This window comes from Esox lucius, chromosome 11 (assembly GCF_011004845.1).
Source record: "Esox lucius isolate fEsoLuc1 chromosome 11, fEsoLuc1.pri, whole genome shotgun sequence".
In the NCBI taxonomy this organism is placed as follows: domain Eukaryota; kingdom Metazoa; phylum Chordata; class Actinopteri; order Esociformes; family Esocidae; genus Esox; species Esox lucius.
The window spans coordinates 6,304,571-6,324,282 of NC_047579.1; the positions used below are offsets into that span (position 1 = coordinate 6,304,571).

At 44.5% G+C, this 19,712-nt stretch overlaps 1 protein-coding gene across 2 annotated transcripts; it reads right to left on the minus strand.

Moving 5' to 3' along the window:
- Window positions 1-148: 148 nt before the first annotated feature.
- engase (endo-beta-N-acetylglucosaminidase) lies at window positions 149-17,311 on the minus strand. Of its 2 annotated transcripts, none has more exons than XM_010905668.4 (14): window positions 16,753-17,311; window positions 16,342-16,406; window positions 15,421-15,622; window positions 14,927-15,075; window positions 12,940-13,094; window positions 11,804-11,952; window positions 11,245-11,416; window positions 11,070-11,176; window positions 9,199-9,310; window positions 7,763-7,947; window positions 7,297-7,421; window positions 7,036-7,135; window positions 3,464-3,575; window positions 149-1,392 (listed from the first exon to the last, which is right to left on the minus strand). In XM_010905668.4, exons 1-14 carry the CDS (start codon window positions 16,827-16,829, stop codon window positions 1,015-1,017), a joined length of 2,088 nt encoding a protein of 695 aa, XP_010903970.1. In that variant the 5' UTR covers window positions 16,830-17,311; the 3' UTR covers window positions 149-1,014. The 2 variants fall into 2 exon arrangements, with proteins under 2 accessions (XP_010903970.1, XP_034151055.1); XM_034295164.1 differs by having other exon boundaries at window positions 16,685-16,766.
- Between the last annotated feature and the right edge of the window lie 2,401 nt (window positions 17,312-19,712).

Below are 19,712 nucleotides of genomic sequence, written 5' to 3' on the forward strand. Positions count from 1 at the left end.
CATGCTACTTCAGACAACTGATTAGGGAAATGTCTGCTGCTGTGAACTGTACAACAAAATATGTATTTATATATATATTTATATTTATATATTTATATATATTTATATATTTATATATATTTATATATTTATATATATATTTATATATATATTTATATTAATATTAAGAGCACTGCAACACTGACTTGGGTTAATATTAAGAAAAGTTGTGTAAATAAAACCAGAGAGGAAGAGGATCATTCTTAAGACATTGAGAAATTACGACATTAATGATTATGAAAATATAAGCGTCTGGACTAACAAGTCTGCGTTCAGTCAAATATTCTGCACTAACAATTCTGTGTAGATGTAGAATATCCTAGTCTATTTGCATACATTCATTGCAGCTTTATTAATGAAGCTGTAAGTCACTGCAAGCCAAGAAATTGAGAGGTACAGCTTTTGATTACCAATAGATAAACAAATGCACAGTGCTGACTCCAAAAAACTGCCAGAAAGCCTACAAGCAGTTATGTGAACCCACTACAAGCAGTGGGTTCAAACACTGTTCAGTTGATGTCAAGTGCCCTAACACGTGCCAGGAAAACATTCCATAGGCCATTACACTATCGGTTCCTGAGATACCAGAACCAAAACGTCTCAGGCCGGCGATTAAACCACTGCCAGAGTCGCTTGAGCCATTCATTTTGCCAGTTGTAATGTTCAGTTGAACAGTAACTGAAAATGCCTCAGTGCCTGTCTGCCTGCTTTATACAGCATGTGACTCCATGCAGGAGCAATCCATTTGGGTGGGGGGTGTACCAAAAAAACTGAGTGATGTCTACTGAGTGATGTCTACTGATTGATGTCTACTGATTGATGTCTACTGAGTGATGTCTACTGAGTGATGTCTACTGAGTGATGCCAAAAGTGTCATTATCAGTTTATAAAAGAGAAAGAAATTGAAGTTGAAATGCAAAGAACAAAAATGTCCCTTCATCACTTCGCACAGCGATTGAGCAGCTCCTCCTGCGTTTAGCCCATCCTCTCCTCCGAATAACTTAAACTCTGCCTCCCCCATTGGGACTCCGGGACATAGAACCCCTCCCTGGACACTGGTTGCACCACCAGTTCTAGAAGACCCGGAGCTTCCGGAACCTCCAACTCCGTCACCCGGAACAGGGGGGCGTAGGATCGAGCAACCAGGGTCAGGCTGCTCGGGGGGATCCGGGGATCAGGGCCTCGCAGGCGGCGCCAGTGCACCAGGAAGTGGCGTACGAGCTGGGCCGGGTACTCCCAGGTCAGGGTAGCGTTGAGGAGGAGCTTGTCGCCTTCCCTCAGCCAAACCACGTCAGAAACCCGCACAGCCTCAACTGAGAGGAGTGGAATGGAGAGAGACTCCGCATCCAGGATCTAGACAGAGGGAGAGCGGAGGAAGAAGAGGGAGAGCAGGGGAAGAAGAGGGAGAGCGGGGGAAGGTTGAACTGAACAGGCTCTAATATGGGATAGAGCTCATAGATAAAACAGCAGTTGTTTACAAACTCAAGCAGTAAAGCATTATTCTCAGCCTCACAATGTTTCTTCAGGACCACTTTACATGAGAATTTAAGTGTGGACAAAAGTACATTGAAGTGCCTGTGAACTAGACGTCTAAGCTTAGTAATGTTCACATAATGTTAGTTAAGTGTCCTCCAGGAAAACTACAACTTGCATTGGAAGAATTCAAATGAGCCAAACTTTTTAATGAGCAAATCCCATTTACATACAATTAGGGCTGGAAATATTTGGATACTGACACAATTTATAATCTTGTCTCTGAATGCCACCACAATGGATATGAAATGAAATAACAGATGCAATTGAAGTGCAAACTTTCAGCTTTAACTCAAGGGGTTGAACAGAAAGATTGTATGAAAGGTTTTTCATACACAGTCCCCTTATTTCAGGGGCTCAAATGTAATTGGACAAATTAACACAATCAAATGAAATTTTCATTTTTAATACTTTGTTGAGAATACTTTACAGGCAATAAATGCCTGATGTCTGTAATGCATGGACATCACCAAACACTGGGTTTCCTCCTTTGTGATGCTTTGCCAGACCAGATTGACTCGGCCATTGCAGAATATTCCACTTCTTTGCCTTAAAAACTCCTGGGTTGCTTTTGCAGTATGTTTTGGGTCATTGTCCATCTGTAAAGTGAAGCGCCGTCCAACCAACTTTGCTGAATTTGTCTGAATCTGTTTGGACAATATATCCCAATACACTTCAGAATTCATCTGACTGCTTCTGTCTTCTGTCACATCATCAATAAACACTAGTGACCCAGTGCCATTAGAAGCCATGCATGCCCATGCCATCACACAGCCTCCACTGTGTTTTACAGATGATGTGGTATGCTTCAGATCATGAGCCGTTCCAAGCCTTCTTAATATTTTTCTTCCCATCATTCTGCTACAGGTTGATCTTAGTTTCATCTGTCCAAAGAAGGCTGTTCCTGAAATGGGCTGGCTTTTTTAGATGTTTTTTGGCAAATCTGGCCTTTCAATTCTTGAGGCTTATGAATGGTTTGCACCTTGTGGTGAACCCTCTGTATTTGCTCTTGTGAAGTCTTCTCTTCATGGTAGACTTGGCTAATGATATGCCTACCTCCTGGAGTGTGTTCTTTACTTGGCTGGATGCTATGTAGGGGTTTTTCTGTACCATGGAAAGGATCCTACAATCATCCACTACTGTTATCTTCCGTGGACGTCCAGGTCTTTTTGTGTTGCAGAGCTCACCAGTGTTATTTTTTTCTCAGAATGTACCAAACTGTTGATCTGCCATCTCTCTGATGGATTTTTTTTTGCAGCTGAAGGATGGCCTGTTTCACTGAGAGGTCCTTTGACTGCCTGTTGTGGGTTCACAGCAACAACTTCCAAATGGGAATGCCACACCTGGAATCAACTCCAGACCTTTCACCTGCTTAATTGATGAAGAAATAATGAAGGAATAACCCACACCTGTCCATGAAACAGCTGTAGTTCCTAAACCCTTCCTCCAATTTGAAGGGATGTGAATATCCTCATGTTAAAGCTGAGAGACTGCACTTTAAGCCCAAATTCATAAATTTGACTGTAACTTGAATATATTTTCGTAAACAGCCAAAATAACAAAACTTGTGTCAGTGTCCAATTATGTCTGGACCCAACTGTAAATGGCTACATTAAGCCTGCCTAGAAAATCCAGGAAATTGAAAAGGGGAGAAATGCTTGGAGCAACATTTATTGAAATAGCAATGCACATTTATGATAAACACTGTGGTACTGAAATATACAATTTTAGAAGATTGCAAAATGAGTTTCTTTAAAGGCTAAAGTATTCTCGGCCTCCACATTGCACAAAATGATTGTAATTAATCCAAATAAATGTAATTCTGTTTGCCTTTCCTTAGATTTCCAGAACCAACATCCAATAGCCTGGTCTGGGTGTCATTCACTCTCACCATGATTTCTCCAACTCTGCATTTGAAGGATGTGTCCAGATGGCCCCCGTCGCGCTGAACGCTCACACACACATCCCTCAGAGCACAGCCTTGCAGCTCCAACTGGGAACACCTGCCCACACACAAATGATTGTTTCATTACGCCACACACATCCTTCAGATCACAGGCCTGTACTCTATTTGGGAACACACATCCTTCAGATCACAGGCCTGTACTCTATTTGGGAACACACATCCTTCAGATCACAGGCCTGTACTCTATTTGGGAACAAACATCCTTCAGATCACAGGCCTGTACTCTATTTGGGAACACACATCCTTCAGATCACAGGCCTGTACTCTATTTGGGAACACACATCCTTCAGATCACAGGCCTGTACTCTATTTGGGAACACACATCCTTCAGATCACAGGCCTGTACTCTATTTGGGAACACACATCCTGCAGATCACAGGCCTGTACTCTATTTGGGAACACACATCCTGCAGATCACAGGCCTGTACTCTTTTTGGGAACAAACATCCTGCAGATCACAGGCCTGTACTCTTTTTGGGAACAAACATCCTGCAGATCACAGGCCTGTACTCTTTTTGGGAACACACATCCTTCAGATCACAGGCCTGTACTCTATTTGGGAACAAACATCCTTCAGATCACAGGCCTGTACTCTATTTGGGAACACACATCCTGCAGATCACAGGCCTGTACTCTTTTTGGGAACAAACATCCTGCAGATCACAGGCCTGTACTCTTTTTGGGAACAAACATCCTGCAGATCACAGGCCTGTACTCTTTTTGGGAACACACATCCTTCAGATCACAGGCCTGTACTCTATTTGGGAACAAACATCCTTCAGATCACAGGCCTGTACTCTATTTGGGAACAAACATCCTTCAGATCACAGGCCTGTACTCTATTTGGGAACACACATCCTTCAGATCACAGGCCTGTACTCTATTTGGGAACACACATCCTTCAGATCACAGGCCTGTACTCTATTTGGGAACACACATCCTTCAGATCACAGGCCTGTACTCTATTTGGGAACAAACATCCTGCAGATCACAGGCCTGTACTCTATTTGGGAACAAACATCCTTCAGATCACAGGCCTGTACTCTATTTGGGAACACACATCCTTCAGATCACAGGCCTGTACTCTATTTGGGAACAAACATCCTTCAGATCACAGGCCTGTACTCTATTTGGGAACAAACATCCTTCAGATCACAGGCCTGTACTCTATTTGGGAACACACATCCTTCAGATCACAGGCCTGTACTCTATTTGGGAACAAACATCCTTCAGATCACAGGCCTGTACTCTATTTGGGAACACACATCCTTCAGATCACAGGCCTGTACTCTACTTGGGAACAAACATCCTTCAGGTCACAGGCCTGTACTCTATTTGGGAACAAACATCCTTCAGATCACAGGCCTGTACTCTATTTGGGAACACACATCCTTCAGGTCACAGGCCTGTACTCTATTTGGGAACAAACATCCTGCAGATCACAGGCCTGTACTCTATTTGGGAACAAACATCCTTCAGATCACAGGCCTGTACTCTATTTGGGAACACACATCCTTCAGATCACAGGCCTGTACTCTATTTGGGAACAAACATCCTTCAGATCACAGGCCTGTACTCTATTTGGGAACACACATCCTTCAGGTCACAGGCCTGTACTCTATTTGGGAACAAACATCCTTCAGATCACAGGCCTGTACTCTATTTGGGAACAAACATCCTTCAGATCACAGGCCTGTACTCTATTTGGGAACACACATCCTTCAGGTCACAGGCCTGTACTCTATTTGGGAACAAACATCCTTCAGATCACAGGCCTGTACTCTATTTGGGAACACACATCCTTCAGATCACAGGCCTGTACTCTATTTGGGAACAAACATCCTTCAGATCACAGGCCTGTACTCTATTTGGGAACACACATCCTTCAGATCACAGGCCTGTACTCTATTTGGGAACAAACATCCTTCAGATCACAGGCCTGTACTCTATTTGGGAACACACATCCTTCAGATCACAGGCCTGTACTCTATTTGGGAACAAACATCCTTCAGATCACAGGCCTGTACTCTATTTGGGAACAAACATCCTTCAGATCACAGGCCTGTACTCTATTTGGGAACACACATCCTTCAGATCACAGGCCTGTACTCTATTTGGGAACAAACATCCTTCAGATCACAGGCCTGTACTCTATTTGGGAACAAACATCCTTCAGATCACAGGCCTGTACTCTATTTGGGAACACACATCCTTCAGATCACAGGCCTGTACTCTATTTGGGAACAAACATCCTTCAGATCACAGGCCTGTACTCTATTTGGGAACACACATCCTTCAGATCACAGGCCTGTACTCTATTTGGGAACAAACATCCTTCAGATCACAGGCCTGTACTCTATTTGGGAACAAACATCCTTCAGATCACAGGCCTGTACTCTATTTGGGAACACACATCCTTCAGGTCACAGGCCTGTACTCTATTTGGGAACAAACATCCTTCAGATCACAGGCCTGTACTCTATTTGGGAACACACATCCTTCAGATCACAGGCCTGTACTCTATTTGGGAACAAACATCCTTCAGATCACAGGCCTGTACTCTATTTGGGAACACACATCCTTCAGATCACAGGCCTGTACTCTATTTGGGAACAAACATCCTTCAGATCACAGGCCTGTACTCTATTTGGGAACACACATCCTTCAGATCACAGGCCTGTACTCTATTTGGGAACACACATCCTTCAGGTCACAGGCCTGTACTCTATTTGGGAACAAACATCCTTCAGATCACAGGCCTGTACTCTATTTGGGAACACACATCCTTCAGGTCACAGGCCTGTACTCTATTTGGGAACAAACATCCTGCAGATCACAGGCCTGTACTCTATTTGGGAACACACATCCTTCAGGTCACAGGCCTGTACTCTATTTGGGAACACACATCCTTCAGGTCACAGGCCTGTACTCTATTTGGGAACAAACATCCTGCAGATCACAGGCCTGTACTCTATTTGGGAACACACATCCTTCAGGTCACAGGCCTGTACTCTATTTGGGAACACACATCCTTCAGGTCACAGGCCTGTACTCTATTTGGGAACACACATCCTTCAGGTCACAGGCCTGTACTCTATTTGGGAACAAACATCCTTCAGATCACAGGCCTGTACTCTATTTGGGAACACACATCCTTCAGGTCACAGGCCTGTACTCTATTTGGGAACAAACATCCTGCAGATCACAGGCCTGTACTCTATTTGGGAACACACATCCTTCAGGTCACAGGCCTGTACTCTATTTGGGAACACACATCCTTCAGGTCACAGGCCTGTACTCTATTTGGGAACAAACATCCTGCAGATCACAGGCCTGTACTCTATTTGGGAACACACATCCTTCAGGTCACAGGCCTGTACTCTATTTGGGAACACACATCCTTCAGGTCACAGGCCTGTACTCTATTTGGGAACACACATCCTTCAGGTCACAGGCCTGTACTCTATGTGGGAACACAAACACAGATGCTTTCTTACCTGACCGTCCACCCATCAGGGTTCCATTGTCCACAACTCTGAGAGAACTGTCTGACCAACTGGTGCTCCTCACCCAAGACAGCAGGCTGAACACTGCTGGCTGCACGCACACACAATTTAATCATCACCATTTCTGAGACTGTGTGTCTGTGTTTTTGTTTGTTCACATGTGAAGCCAGCTGATTATGCACGTGTGCGTTTTGGAACCACTCTTTTGTTGTATGTGTGCATGTGTATTTGCTTGTTATTTAAGATGTTCACCTGTGAGGGTACAAAGATTAGCATCAGCGGTCTTTAACTCCAGAGAAACAGTGACCCCTGGAGACGGCTTATAGATTAGAGACACAAAGGTCCTGGTGGAGAGGGGCACCTGGAGGGAGAAGATCCTGACAGAAGAGAGAGCAAAGAACCCGACATTGATTACAGAGAAAGAGAGAGAAAGAGAGAAAGAGAGAGAAAGAGAGAAAGAGAGAGAAAGAGAGAAAGAGAGAGAAAGAGAGAGAGAGAGAAAGAGAGAGAGAGAGAAAGAGAGAGAGAGAGAAAGAGAGAAAGAGAGAGAGAGAGAGAGAGAGAAGGCAAGAGCAACTGACAGAAGAAAGAGAAAGAGACCCAGAGTGGGTCATACCAAGATTCAAGAGACCTCAGAACTAGAAAAGAAAAAGGCTTGCTCAAATAAATACACCGACCTCCCATGTCTCACCAACACACACTCATACACCACCCCTACCTGGCACAGACTTTGGTCAGCGTGGATGGTATGACGCCCTCTACGACCAGGGAGCTGCCCCCATTCCAGGCATCTTCGGGGCAGCCTCGGGTCCTCAGCCAGCCCTCTCCCTCCAGGGTGTCTCTGTAGTAGAGAGGCTGCAGCTGCTGGGCATCCAGGTTAAACCAGCTGCCATCTGCCTCACGCTGTATGACACAGGACAGGAGACCGACGAGTCAGTCACACACAGGACAGGAGACCGACGAGTCAGTCACACACAGGACAGGAGACCGACGAGTCAGTCACACACAGGACAGGAGACCGACGAGTCAGTCACACACAGGACAGGAGACCGACGAGTCAGTCACACACAGGACAGGAGACCGACGAGTCAGTCACACACAGGACAGGAGACCGACGAGTCAGTCACACAGTCACACAGGACAGGAACAACATAAAACGCAATGGGAATTTCATCTATTGTTGTTGATAAGCATTTGAAGATTTCCCATTACCAGAAAACATTCTTGGCAGTGCTTGTAAACATAATTATTGGAAAAATACGTTTTGGTCTTTTGACTCTATACTTATACTTTGAAATTGACATTACTCAACCGGGGACCATGGCATTTGAGAACCAATTTCAATGATGACACAGTAGCTGGTAGAAATAGAGCGTCGGGGACCCAGAGGGAGTCCCATCACGGAGAACAAGGCAAAATAACGCCCAGGTGTAGCTGATCTGAGAGGAACATTTTGGGACCCAGAAAAGGCGAGCGACTGTCAAGCTGGAGGATTCCTCCGGTTGTAACGTAGGACAGCGTTCCCATGGACACAGCAACATTCTGTTGTGTAAAGTTAGAGGACCCAAGATTCCCTAGTATGTGTTTCATTGAGTTAGCATTTTGCTCCAACAACAGCGAGACATTTCAGTGCAACAGCCACATGCTCTGTATTTAATAAATCGTATTTAATTCTGACACTGCAACAACTAATCTTAACTCGTCATTTTCGGTCCTGCTCACATCAATCAGCGAGTTTTCAAGCTCTTAATGGCTTATTATTAACACATCTATGGTCCTTATTTTGACAGATATTAATAGCAGAGTCCAAAGGCCAACACAAAGCTCAGAATAAAGACTAGATATTGACAGGTCTCATACTGTAAGAACACTAATCATGTGACGTAACATACCCAGTTTCTAAACACCTGTTCAACTAATAGTCCCAATATTTAAGTTTTCCTGAAATAGCGGGACTATTTACAATGTGTTAAATCTAAATGGTGAAAGCATGTAAAAAATAACCCCAAGAAAAAGCTTAGAATCTAAGCTGTAACCTCATAACAATACTTTGTTTATAAATGTAAACCTTGAAAAGAGCCAAATAAAGAAAATGCTTCACTGTCCCTTTCATTTTGGAGGCGTCTGTATTTTAGTTTGGTGAGCTGTTCTTACCTTTCCCCTCCAGTAGACGTTGGTCCCAAAGCCCTGGCAAAAGGATGAGACGAAAGGGAGGGGCGAGGAGTACCGGTGGATATACAGGAAGTCAGCCAGGAGAGACCAGAACCTGCACACAGGAAACAGGAAATGACACAGCAGAGCCTTATACAAATAAATACTGGAAAATACTGGATGATCAAGGACAGAGCTGCACGCCATTGCGAGGGTCTGGCTTAAGACCATGATAAATAAGAGTGGGAGGCACTCTTAAAACAAATTAGCGCTGGTCCATAAGCATAGTCCATGGGGAACAAGGTGGTCCAGTTTCAGCTAATGACTAGACTACACTGATCAGCCATAACATTATGACCACCTGCCTAATATTGTGTAGGTCCCCCTTTTGTTGCCAAAACAGCCCTGACCCATGGACTCCACTTGACCTATGAAGGTGTGCTGTGGTATCTGGCACCAAGACGTTAGCAGCAAGTCCTCAAAATTGCGAGGTGGGGCCTCCATAGATCGGACTTGTTTTTCCAGAACATTCCACAGATGCTCGATTAGATTGAAATCTGGGGAATATCAACACCTTGAACTTATGTTCCTCAAACCATTCCTGAACCATTTTTGCCTTGTGGCAGGGCGCATTATCCTGCTGAAAGAGGCCAATGTCATCAGGGAATACCGTTGCCATGAAAGGGTGCACATGGTCTGCAACAATGCTTAGGTAGGTGGTACGTGTCAAAGTAACATCCACATGAATGGCAGGACCCAAGGTTTCCCAGCAGAACATTGCCCAAAGCATCCCACTGCCTCCGCTGGCTTGCCTCCTTCCCATAGTGCATCCTGGTACCATGTGTTCTCTAGGTAAGCGACACGCAACCAGACATCCATGTGATGTAAAAGGAAACTTGATCCATCAGACCAGGCCACCTTCTTCCATTGTTATGTGGTCCAGTTCTGATGCTCATGACCCCATTATAGGCACTTTCGTCAGTGGACAGGGGTCAGCATGGGCACCCTGACTGCTCTGCGGCAACACAGCTCCATACACAACAAACTGTGATGCACTGTGTGTTCTGACACCTATCAGTACCAGCATTAACCTTTTCAGCAATTTGAGCTACAGTTGCTTGTCTGTTGGATCGGACCACACAGGTCAGCCTTCACTCCCCACGTGCATCAATGAGCCTTGGCCGCCCATTACCCTGTCGCTGGTTCACCGCATTTCCTTCTTTGGACCACTTTTGACCACTGCATACTGGGAAAACTCCACAAAGGCTGCAGTTTTGGAGATGCTCTGACCCAATCATCCAGCCATCACAATTTGGCCTTGTCATTTTTCCCACTTCTAACATCAACTTTGAGGACAGAATGTTCACTTGCTGCCTAATATATCTCACCCACTGACAGGTGCCTAGATAACAAGAATATCAGTGTTATTCACTTCACTTGTCAGTGGTCATAATGTCATGGCTGATCCGTGTATATTGGCAGGGAACTCACATTACAAACTGATGATTGTACTATTACTGTTAGGGGATGTTATGTTCTGGATGTATGGGGATTTGAATAATGCATAATTTATTTTGTTATTCAGAATTTTACGCCATCCTATGCTGGACCCCCGGGAGTCGCTGCCCGTCGCAACCAGGATCTGGTCCCATGGTCACTGTTCTGCCAGGTGGGTGATTATATTTGTCCTGACAATGGCGCAATTAAGGTTGACTGCCTATCTCAAGAACAGGACAATACATTGCCAGCTCAGGCATTCGATCAAGCAGGCCCACCACTCTGATAAGCTACGCTACCAAAACAATACTAAACATCGATAAACACCAACATCCCGATATGTAACTACATCAATATTGTCCACTGTTCCCACTTACTTGTCCTGTTCCTGTCTGAAGCTAGCCTTGTCAGGGATGCTCTCGTACACCCAGCCTGGGGCAAAGATGGCCGTGGAGAAGTCATGCTTACGGATCAGCTCCAGGGCCTGAACAGGACGAGAGACTTGCGGTTACACACACACTCCACCCAATACCCCCCCACCCCTGTATTTACCTTATTGGTCTCCAACTTCCCTCCCACCACCTCCCCCCTGGCGAACACGTCCACCCCGACAAATATGTCGGCCATGCGGCCTTCGGCTCCGGAGAAGGCCTTCATGTCCTCTAGGCTCTGCTCCGTCCAGTTATAGTTGGTGAAGATACCATCACACGCAGAAAAAAACACGCTTAGCAAGAGGGGCACAGAGAGACAGAACATTAAAGCATGCATGAGAGAGCGCTGGTCGGGCATCTGTCCTGTTGTCATCGCCCTTCCCTTGTCCCCCTCCCTGTTTCCCCCTCCCTCCCCCTCCCTGTTTCCCCCTCCCTGTCCCCCCCCACTCTCCCTCCCTGGTTCTCCCTCCCTTGTCCCCCTCCCTGTTTCCCCCTCCCTCCCCCTCCCTGTTTCCCCCTCCCTGTCCCCCCCCACTCTCCCTCCCTGGTTCTCCCTCCCTTGTCCCCCTCCCTCCCCCTCCCTGTTTCCCCCTCCCTCCCCCTCCCTGTCCCCCCCCACTCTCCCTCCCTGGTTCTCCCTCCCTGGTTCTCCCTCCCTGGTTCTCCCTCCCTCCGTCTACCTGTTGGATTTGTTGAGTTGGTTCTGCCAGTTGAGCTGTCCGTTCTCCAGGACCGAGTCGTACCACAGCACCATGCTGCCGGGGAGTCTCTCATGCATCTGGTCCGTCAGGTAGCGCAGGAACCGGGGAGTGTTTTTCACTGCCGTCTCCTGTGGACACGGGTTTCCTGTTATCGTTACCGACGCCACGCTTCACTGAAAACCAAAACACGTGTAACGCAACCTGACTGGTTGGAACAGCAGTGCTTCTGTTGTTGTGCTCATTCACAGTGCTACTGCAGACGGTTGCAATTGGCTCAACAGTGTTTTCTGTTGTTGTGCTCATTCACAGTGCTACTGCAGACGGTTGCAATTGGCTCAACAGTGTTTTCTGTTGTTGTGCTCATTCACAGTGCTTCTGCAGACGGTTGCAATTGGCTCAACAGTGTTTTCTGTTGTTGTGCTCATTCACAGTGCTACTGCAGACGGTTGCAATTGGCTCAACAGTGTTTTCTGTTGTTGTGCTCATTCACAGTGCTACTGCAGACGGTTGCAATTGGCTCAACAGTGTTTTCTGTTGTTGTGCTCATTCACAGTGCTACTGCAGACGGTTGCCTTACAGATGTGTCCTGTCAGAACACATCCAGGTGAGGAGGCCTAGAAACTATGCCCAAATGGTACCCAATTTTCTATATAGGGCTCAAAATATAGTTCCCTTTACTGTAACCAATAAACTGTATAATACACATACACTTTGTAATAACATTTTCTAAACAGTAACACAAAAAAGAACAATACAAAATTGAATAGATATGAGTGTTCCTCATGATTTAACCCTTTTTCCTGATGTTGTGACATCCAAATGTATGAGCTGGTCTCATTACAGTAACTGCCAACACGCTCGGAAGGGTTGAAGATCACAGCATGACTGCTTCCTAGGCATCTTGGCCAAAATGTTTTTGCTGCATATGTAAATAGGACATAAGCCCCGCCCCCAGAACAATAAGCCATCAAGCACATGGAACGTGTCCCCAAGCAGCACAATTCAAGGCTCAAACCTAGAACTCGGTGGACAGCTTGACACTAAAAAGGAGTCTTAGACTGCTGCCCCAATAATGGCATCGATACATCTTTTTAAACAGGCCCTGGTAAACTCACACTTAATGTGTTCTCAATGTTGATTAGCCAACCGTCGAAGCCGTAGTAGTGGGATATCTGAAACAGCCTATCGGCAACAGCCCTGTAAGACTCCTCCTCTTTCAGGAAGACCTCGCACATCTTTCCACCATCTGTCCACTCGGTGATAAAGGTTCCTGGAGAAAAAAGCCAATAAGAGCCTTGGCTAAATTACTGTAGAACTCAAGACAATCAGTGCATAGGACTGTTTAAACAAGCCAACCAGTTGGACAGGACTAGTCCCTGTGGAACCTAAACAAGCCAATCAGCAGTTAGCTGGACTCAGAGACTGGCCAATCACATTGTTAGGTTGGTAACAATATTTTTATTTCAGTCAAAATAATAAAAGTAAACCTTATTCAAAATAGAACTTAATATTGAGAAAAGTGTGTTATGTCTAGATTAAGCAGCTCAGGAGTGTACTGTAGTGGTTGCGGCAAAATCAGCCAGTCTTGGAGATGCAAGAAAGATTCTGGGTATAGATTGCCCAAACTCGAAATTCACATCAGCTGTAGCAGGGGTGAACTTGTAATGTTCTCAGTCAGATACTGTCTTACTATTTAAGGCCACACACTTTGTATTTATACAGTTCCAAGAGGAAGTGAAAGTCCCAAGGCAGCAATACAGCATCTCAGCTCACTTCCTCAGTGCAACTTCCTGTCACATCTAACAATTTCTGTCCTACTCTAAACCCACAAACAAAAGAACTTGGGAGACTGTAGATGTTACACAGATCACATAACAATATACACCAATCAGCCATAACATTATGACCACCTGCCTAATATCGTGCCGCCAATAGCTCTGACCCATTGCGGCATGGACTCCATTAGAACTCTAAAGGTGTACTGTGGTATCTTGCACCAAGCAGATCATTTAAGTCCTGTAAGTTGCAAGGTGGGGCCTCCATGGATCGGACTTGTTGGTCCAGCACATCCCAGAGATGTTCGATTGGATTGAGATCTGGGTAATTTGGAGGCCAAGTCAACACCTCAAACTCGTTGTCTTCCTCAAAACATTCCTGAACCATTTTTGCTTTATGGCAGGGTGCATTATCCTGCTGAAAAAGGCCAATGCCATCAGGCAATGCCATCGCATGAAAGGGTGCACATGGTCTGCTACAATGCTTAGGTAGGTGGTACATGTCAAAGTAACATCCACATGAATGGCAGGACCCAAGGCTTCCCAGCAGAACATTGCCCAAAGCATCACACTGCCTCCGCCAGCTTCCCTTCCCATAGTGCATCCTGGTACCTTAACTGGTCTGCAGCTACGCAGCCCCATTCGCATCAAACTGCAACGCCCTGTGTGTTCTGACACCTTTCTATCAGTACCATTATTAACTCTTTCAGCAATTTGAGCTACAGTAGCTCGTCTGTTGGATTGGACCACACGTGCCAGCCTTCGCTCCCCACGTGCATCAATGAACCTTGGCTCCCCATGACCCTGTTGCAGGTTCACCGCTTTTCCTTCCTTGGACCACTTTTGATAGGTACTGACCACTGCAGCTCTTGTGGGGTTTTCCCAGTCTGCAATTTTGAAGATGCTCTGACCCAGTCATTTAGCCATCACAATTTGGTCCTTGTCAAAGTCGCTCAGATCCTTACCCTTGTCCATTTTTCCTGCTTCTAACACATCAACTTTGAGGACAGAATGTTCACTTGCTGCCTAATATATTCCACCCACTGACAGGTGCCATGATAACAAGATTATCAGTGTTATTCACTTCACCTGTCAGTGGTCATAATGTTATGGCTGATCGGTGTATGTTTTTCCAATTCATTTAGTGGGCAGGTAACAGTGTCATGTACATTTATTTTATCTTTTTGCATCTGTCCAAACACACACACACACACACACACACACAAACCTTGAACAACTGCTGCTACAAAACCAGTCTTACCAAGCTACGGATAATATAACGTAGGACAAAAACAATGTCTGTGTGTGGGTGCCTAACCAGTCTTACCCAGGACGATGACTCCATGTTTGTGTGCTGCGTTGGTCCAGACAGCAGGGGGGATGGTCACCATGTTGTGGCTGAAGTAGTTGAACACGTCAATGTACTGCCAGTGGTAGAAGACATAAGGAGCTTCCGACTCTGCCCCTTGCAGAAACCTGGGGACAGAGGTCAGGGTGAAGAGGTCAGTGGTCGGCAGCAGAAGACAATCTGAGCATCAAGACTCTCTAGAGAAACCTAGAAACTGACGGTACAGTGAGTAAGATTAGTTGTTTGGACAAAGTGACTTGAAATGCAATGAGTTCATACAGGTTTGGAACATGATCACTGTGGGAAATGATTCTGTCATCCAAAGAGTGAAATCATTATATATTTTCACTGTTAATTTACCAGCTATGTATGCAGAAATCTACATATTAACTGCTATGACAACATAACAGGTATGACAGTTCAAAACGCACCTGTGAGAGGTTAGAGGTGAAAGGTGAGAGCTCAGAACCTACCGGTCTTCCAGATATCCGCCCATCATGTCGTGACTCACCAGAGTCCGGCGCGGCGTGCTGGCCAGTGGAGGCTCCCGATTGGCCAGGGGCACCTTTGCCACGTTGAAGGGGTTGGCCATGCTAAGGTTCCAGGACAACAGCTCGTCCAGGTCCTGAAGGCCCGAGCCGATTGGCTCAGTGGTGTCTGGGTCATAGTGCTTGGCTGTAAAGGTATGGACACTGACTGTATTACATTCTTTATGTCCTATCTGCCTTAGGTCCTCCGTGCTTTAGGTATTCCATACAGTAGATGCTATAACCAGACTTTATCATTGTATTGTTCAACAGAATGCAGTGCAGCATGGTTTAGTTGATAACTTATTAAATTATACAACTGATTAAACTGTCAGTTGTCTGCATTCTGGGCCGGGACAGAATCTCTCTGTAATTGTTGATGTAGGCCTAGTCTATATGGCGCAAGAAGCCACTGGCATTGTTGAAAGATCAGTAATAATCAGGAGTGACCGGACATAGATGCATGACAAATGGTCATGCCCTGTAGAGTCGACCTTGGTTCTAACTGGCACTACCTAACTTAATGCCCATGTGTTCGTTGTACACAGACTTAAAAGAGGTCTAGATAATAAACCTGATTAGCTGTTACATTCAAGCCGGAAAACTCTAGGACTGACTAAAAAAAAAGGTACTTCATTTTTAAGGCAGGACACACCATAAATTCTTTTATGGAAAATTGTCTAATGTTTAACTCCCTAGGAAGGCCTGATTGTAGCTTTCAGTTATATCAGGTGTCCACTGTAAATGTATCCTGCACCTCATACAATTAATACAATTAGGGTACGGCCATTTCCTATACCTGAAGGTTGCCAGGAGCAACTGTTTGGAGACTAACTTTCAGAGAGACTTGAAAGGCACTGTACCAACCTGGCAGAGATGAGGCACCATACTTGATTACTTCATGAACGCTCTCCTTGCCCGGCTCATCCAAGCTAGACTCCAAACAAGTAGAAATAGAATAAGAAATAGGGTAACACGAAATCCTATACTACATTCCTTTAAATACAGTTAAAATGCAATACAGTACAGTTGGGGAGATTGTGAACAATCTGTGAAGCCAGATCAAAAGTAATTTGTAGGTATACTCCATTTGATAAATTTTTTTTGGCTTATCAGACCTTTGCAATTATTCTATCTGCTGTAAAAAAAAGCGTGTGTATTATTCAGAAAGGTTTCAGTAGAGTGCTCTGTATACTTAAATGTGCCTTACTATCCCCGCGCGGCACAAACCAAGCCTGGAACCTATTTAACGTAGGTGACAGCTCTAACAAAAATTACCCGCTCGATTCCAATGTCATTAACTTCCTTCCGACTGTAACCTCGTCTATTTCGCTATTTCTCTTCCGCGAAGACATAGCTTCCTTACGTTCTAGTTTCTATGCACCGTAAGTCTTATGAATTAAAGCGAAAGAATAACAGAGATAATCGAGTTCGAGCAGATATTTTAAAAAAAAGGATGACATCAATCAGGATATAAATTCCAGTTCAAAAATACTCCGGTCCATCAGACGGTTGACCAATCGCGTTTAGGTTGTCATATTGCGTCACGACGTTTGTGTGATAAACAAGAAATCTTTCGTTTAAACCATGGTATGTGTTGGGAAAATGCTCAATGTCTCGGTATAAAATCGATATGTTGGTAAAAATATCAATCTATGTATCTCAGATCTAATAAAATATGTATAATGCCATGATTTTGTTTCTTTCGTAATTGATGATAATGATGGGTTTTGACCTAGCGCACAGTTGACTCCCTGGTCTCCCATTGACAACCAGGTCTGCACCAGTCTGCACTCCTTGTCCCAAAATGACCCACAATTAAATCGTATGTTTTGGGACCGGGGCGATCTCTGTTTCCGGACTCAGATAATGCACCATTTAAGTATTTCCTTAGTTAATACGATTGGCTAACTTTGTGTTGACGTTCTAACATGTGCTTCAGAGAACGAATTGCAGTTTAGATTTTGGGATCACGTGTATATCACTAGTCATGTGGTTGGATCGGGTTGGATAAAACCCCTGGCGTGTAATCCTGTTTCCGGTGCCTTGTTTTACCTCATAACGTTCAGTAGGTGGCATTATAAAACTAGTTGTGCTGGGGGAGTAGGGTCAGTTCTCCTTTTCAACTAAGTTCTCCTTCACTATAAATCCTTGTTGATATGAGGAATGCATTTTCTGAATTTTCCCAGTCTCCTCCCGTTTTGAACACCCGCGGAGGACCTGGCTTGAGAGACCCGTTGCTGTCCCTCTCCAAAGTCATCCTGGTTGTGTTGCAGATCAAGACGATACCTGACAATTTCAGTTGCCACTGTGCTGACCCCCCCCCCATGTTGTCCCTGTCCTTGTGCATCTAGTCATGCTTCCGACCTGGACTAAGTTTAAATAGACTCTAGACTCAGCCCACATGCATTTATTAATTATTACATTTGTAATCTTAATGTTCACCCGGCACAGCCAGAAGAGGACTGGTCACCCATCTGAGCCTGAGTCCTCTCTAGGTTTCTCCCTAAATGTTGGCATTCTTGGAGTTTTTCCTAGCCACTGAAATTCAACACTACTGTTGTTTGCTCCTTGGCGTTTCTGGTGGGTGTTTTGTAAAAGCACTTTGTGACAACTGCTGTTGTAAAAAGGGCTTTATAAATACATTTGATTGATTGATTGATTGAGTTGTTATACACAATGTTGTATTTTAGCTGATCAAAAATATTAACGCAACATGTCAAAAATATCCAAGCATCATGGGCTGAAAAAATAGACCCCAGAAAAGGTCCAGATGCACAAAAAGCATATTTATCTGAGCTTGTTGTTAGAGAGAATTTCTCATTTACCAAGACAATCCACCCACCTGACGGGTGGAATATCAAGAACCTGAGTAATTACACAGATGCACCTTGCTGGGGACAATAAAAGGCTACTAAATGTATTTCTTTTTCCCACAAAACAATGCAACAGATGTCTCAACTTTGAGGGAGCCTACATTTGGCATGCTGACTACAGGAACAACCAACTGATCTACTGCCAGATACTTTAATGTTAATTTTTCTTCCATAATCTTCAACAATATTTTAGAGAATTTGGCACAGATTTTTTTACAAACTGTCAGAAACAGTCTGTTGTCCTCCCCAGGGTTTTAACCTGACTGCATTTTATTTTATAACTTTTCAAAGGTGACCTGGAGAAGTCTGCTTTTCACCGATCAGTTCTAACTTCAGCTGTACCGTCCATTAAAGGCAATAAATGTTGCAGTGTAAGAGCATCAGACCATTAAATGTAAGCTTGCTAGATCAAATCCCAGTGCTGAAGGGACCCAAAATGCTCCCAGTTTGTTACTAAAACATCAGAATGTTATCTCAGTCAGCTTATTGTCTACAACGTATATCCACTTTTTTTTTATTACACGGTGGTAAGATCGTTGTTTTTTCATGACTTTTTAGTTAATCCAAATAGGATTTTATAAGGATTTAATTTCAGTCTGGTTTCTTGCATTTCTTATACCCAAACAGAAAACACACCCTAAGGAATACTGTAACTGGATTTAATGGGCTATATCATCTAGGCCAAACCTGGGTTTGCAATGTGAAGAATTTAGACAGCAGACTGAATTACCCGGAATGCAGGAATGTGTAGGGTCTCCGAATAAGTCCTAAATAAAACCCTGTTCCTTTCTTAAAGTAGTACCCTGCATGGTCAAAAGTAGTGCACTATATAGGGAATAGGCTGTTATTTTGGATGCAAGCACAGACCCTTTCCTACAGCATCAGACATGCATGGACAAATCATTTTCTCCTAGAGAGGACAAACCCTATTGGACTTGATGAGTCCATGATGAGATGGAGATAGCCTGTTGTCAAGTCTTGTTCTCTGTGTAAAACATGGCTCCCTGTTTACTTTTCAAGTGCTCTTCCCTTCATTACCCGATGCTCTGGTCAAATGTAGAGTAGGAGGGTAAAGGGTGTCATTTGGGATGCCGGTTTTCTTGTTTGGGTGAGATACTGGAAGTTTATTAGAGTAGTGATTAATGATAATGTGATCCTAAGGGAGCAGTTTTCACCCTGAGTTGGTAGTTCTATCTATTTGTGTGTGTGTGTGTGTGTGTGTGTGTGTGTGTGTGTGTGTGTGTGTGGAGCTCAATGGAATGAGGGAGAGCCTGACAGACAGACAGGAGAGAGGGAGAAGCAAAGGTTATTATATAGAGCCTGCAGGCTTGACATTTTTCTCTTCAATTTGACTTTGTTTGC

Bases quoted from the DNA above. Each gene is read 5' to 3' on its own strand.
- engase (XM_010905668.4), bottom strand. From the start codon at position 16,829: ATGTCTTCGCGGAAGAGAAATAGCGAAATAGACGAGGTTACAGTCGGA. The intron at 11,953-12,939 runs GTGAGTTTACCA...CCGTGTCCACAG, and splicing joins ACATTGAGAACACATTAAGT to GAGACGGCAGTGAAAAACAC. The intron at 9,311-11,069 runs GTAAGTGGGAAC...TCCTGTGTGCAG, and splicing joins TTCAGACAGGAACAGGACAA to GTTCTGGTCTCTCCTGGCTG.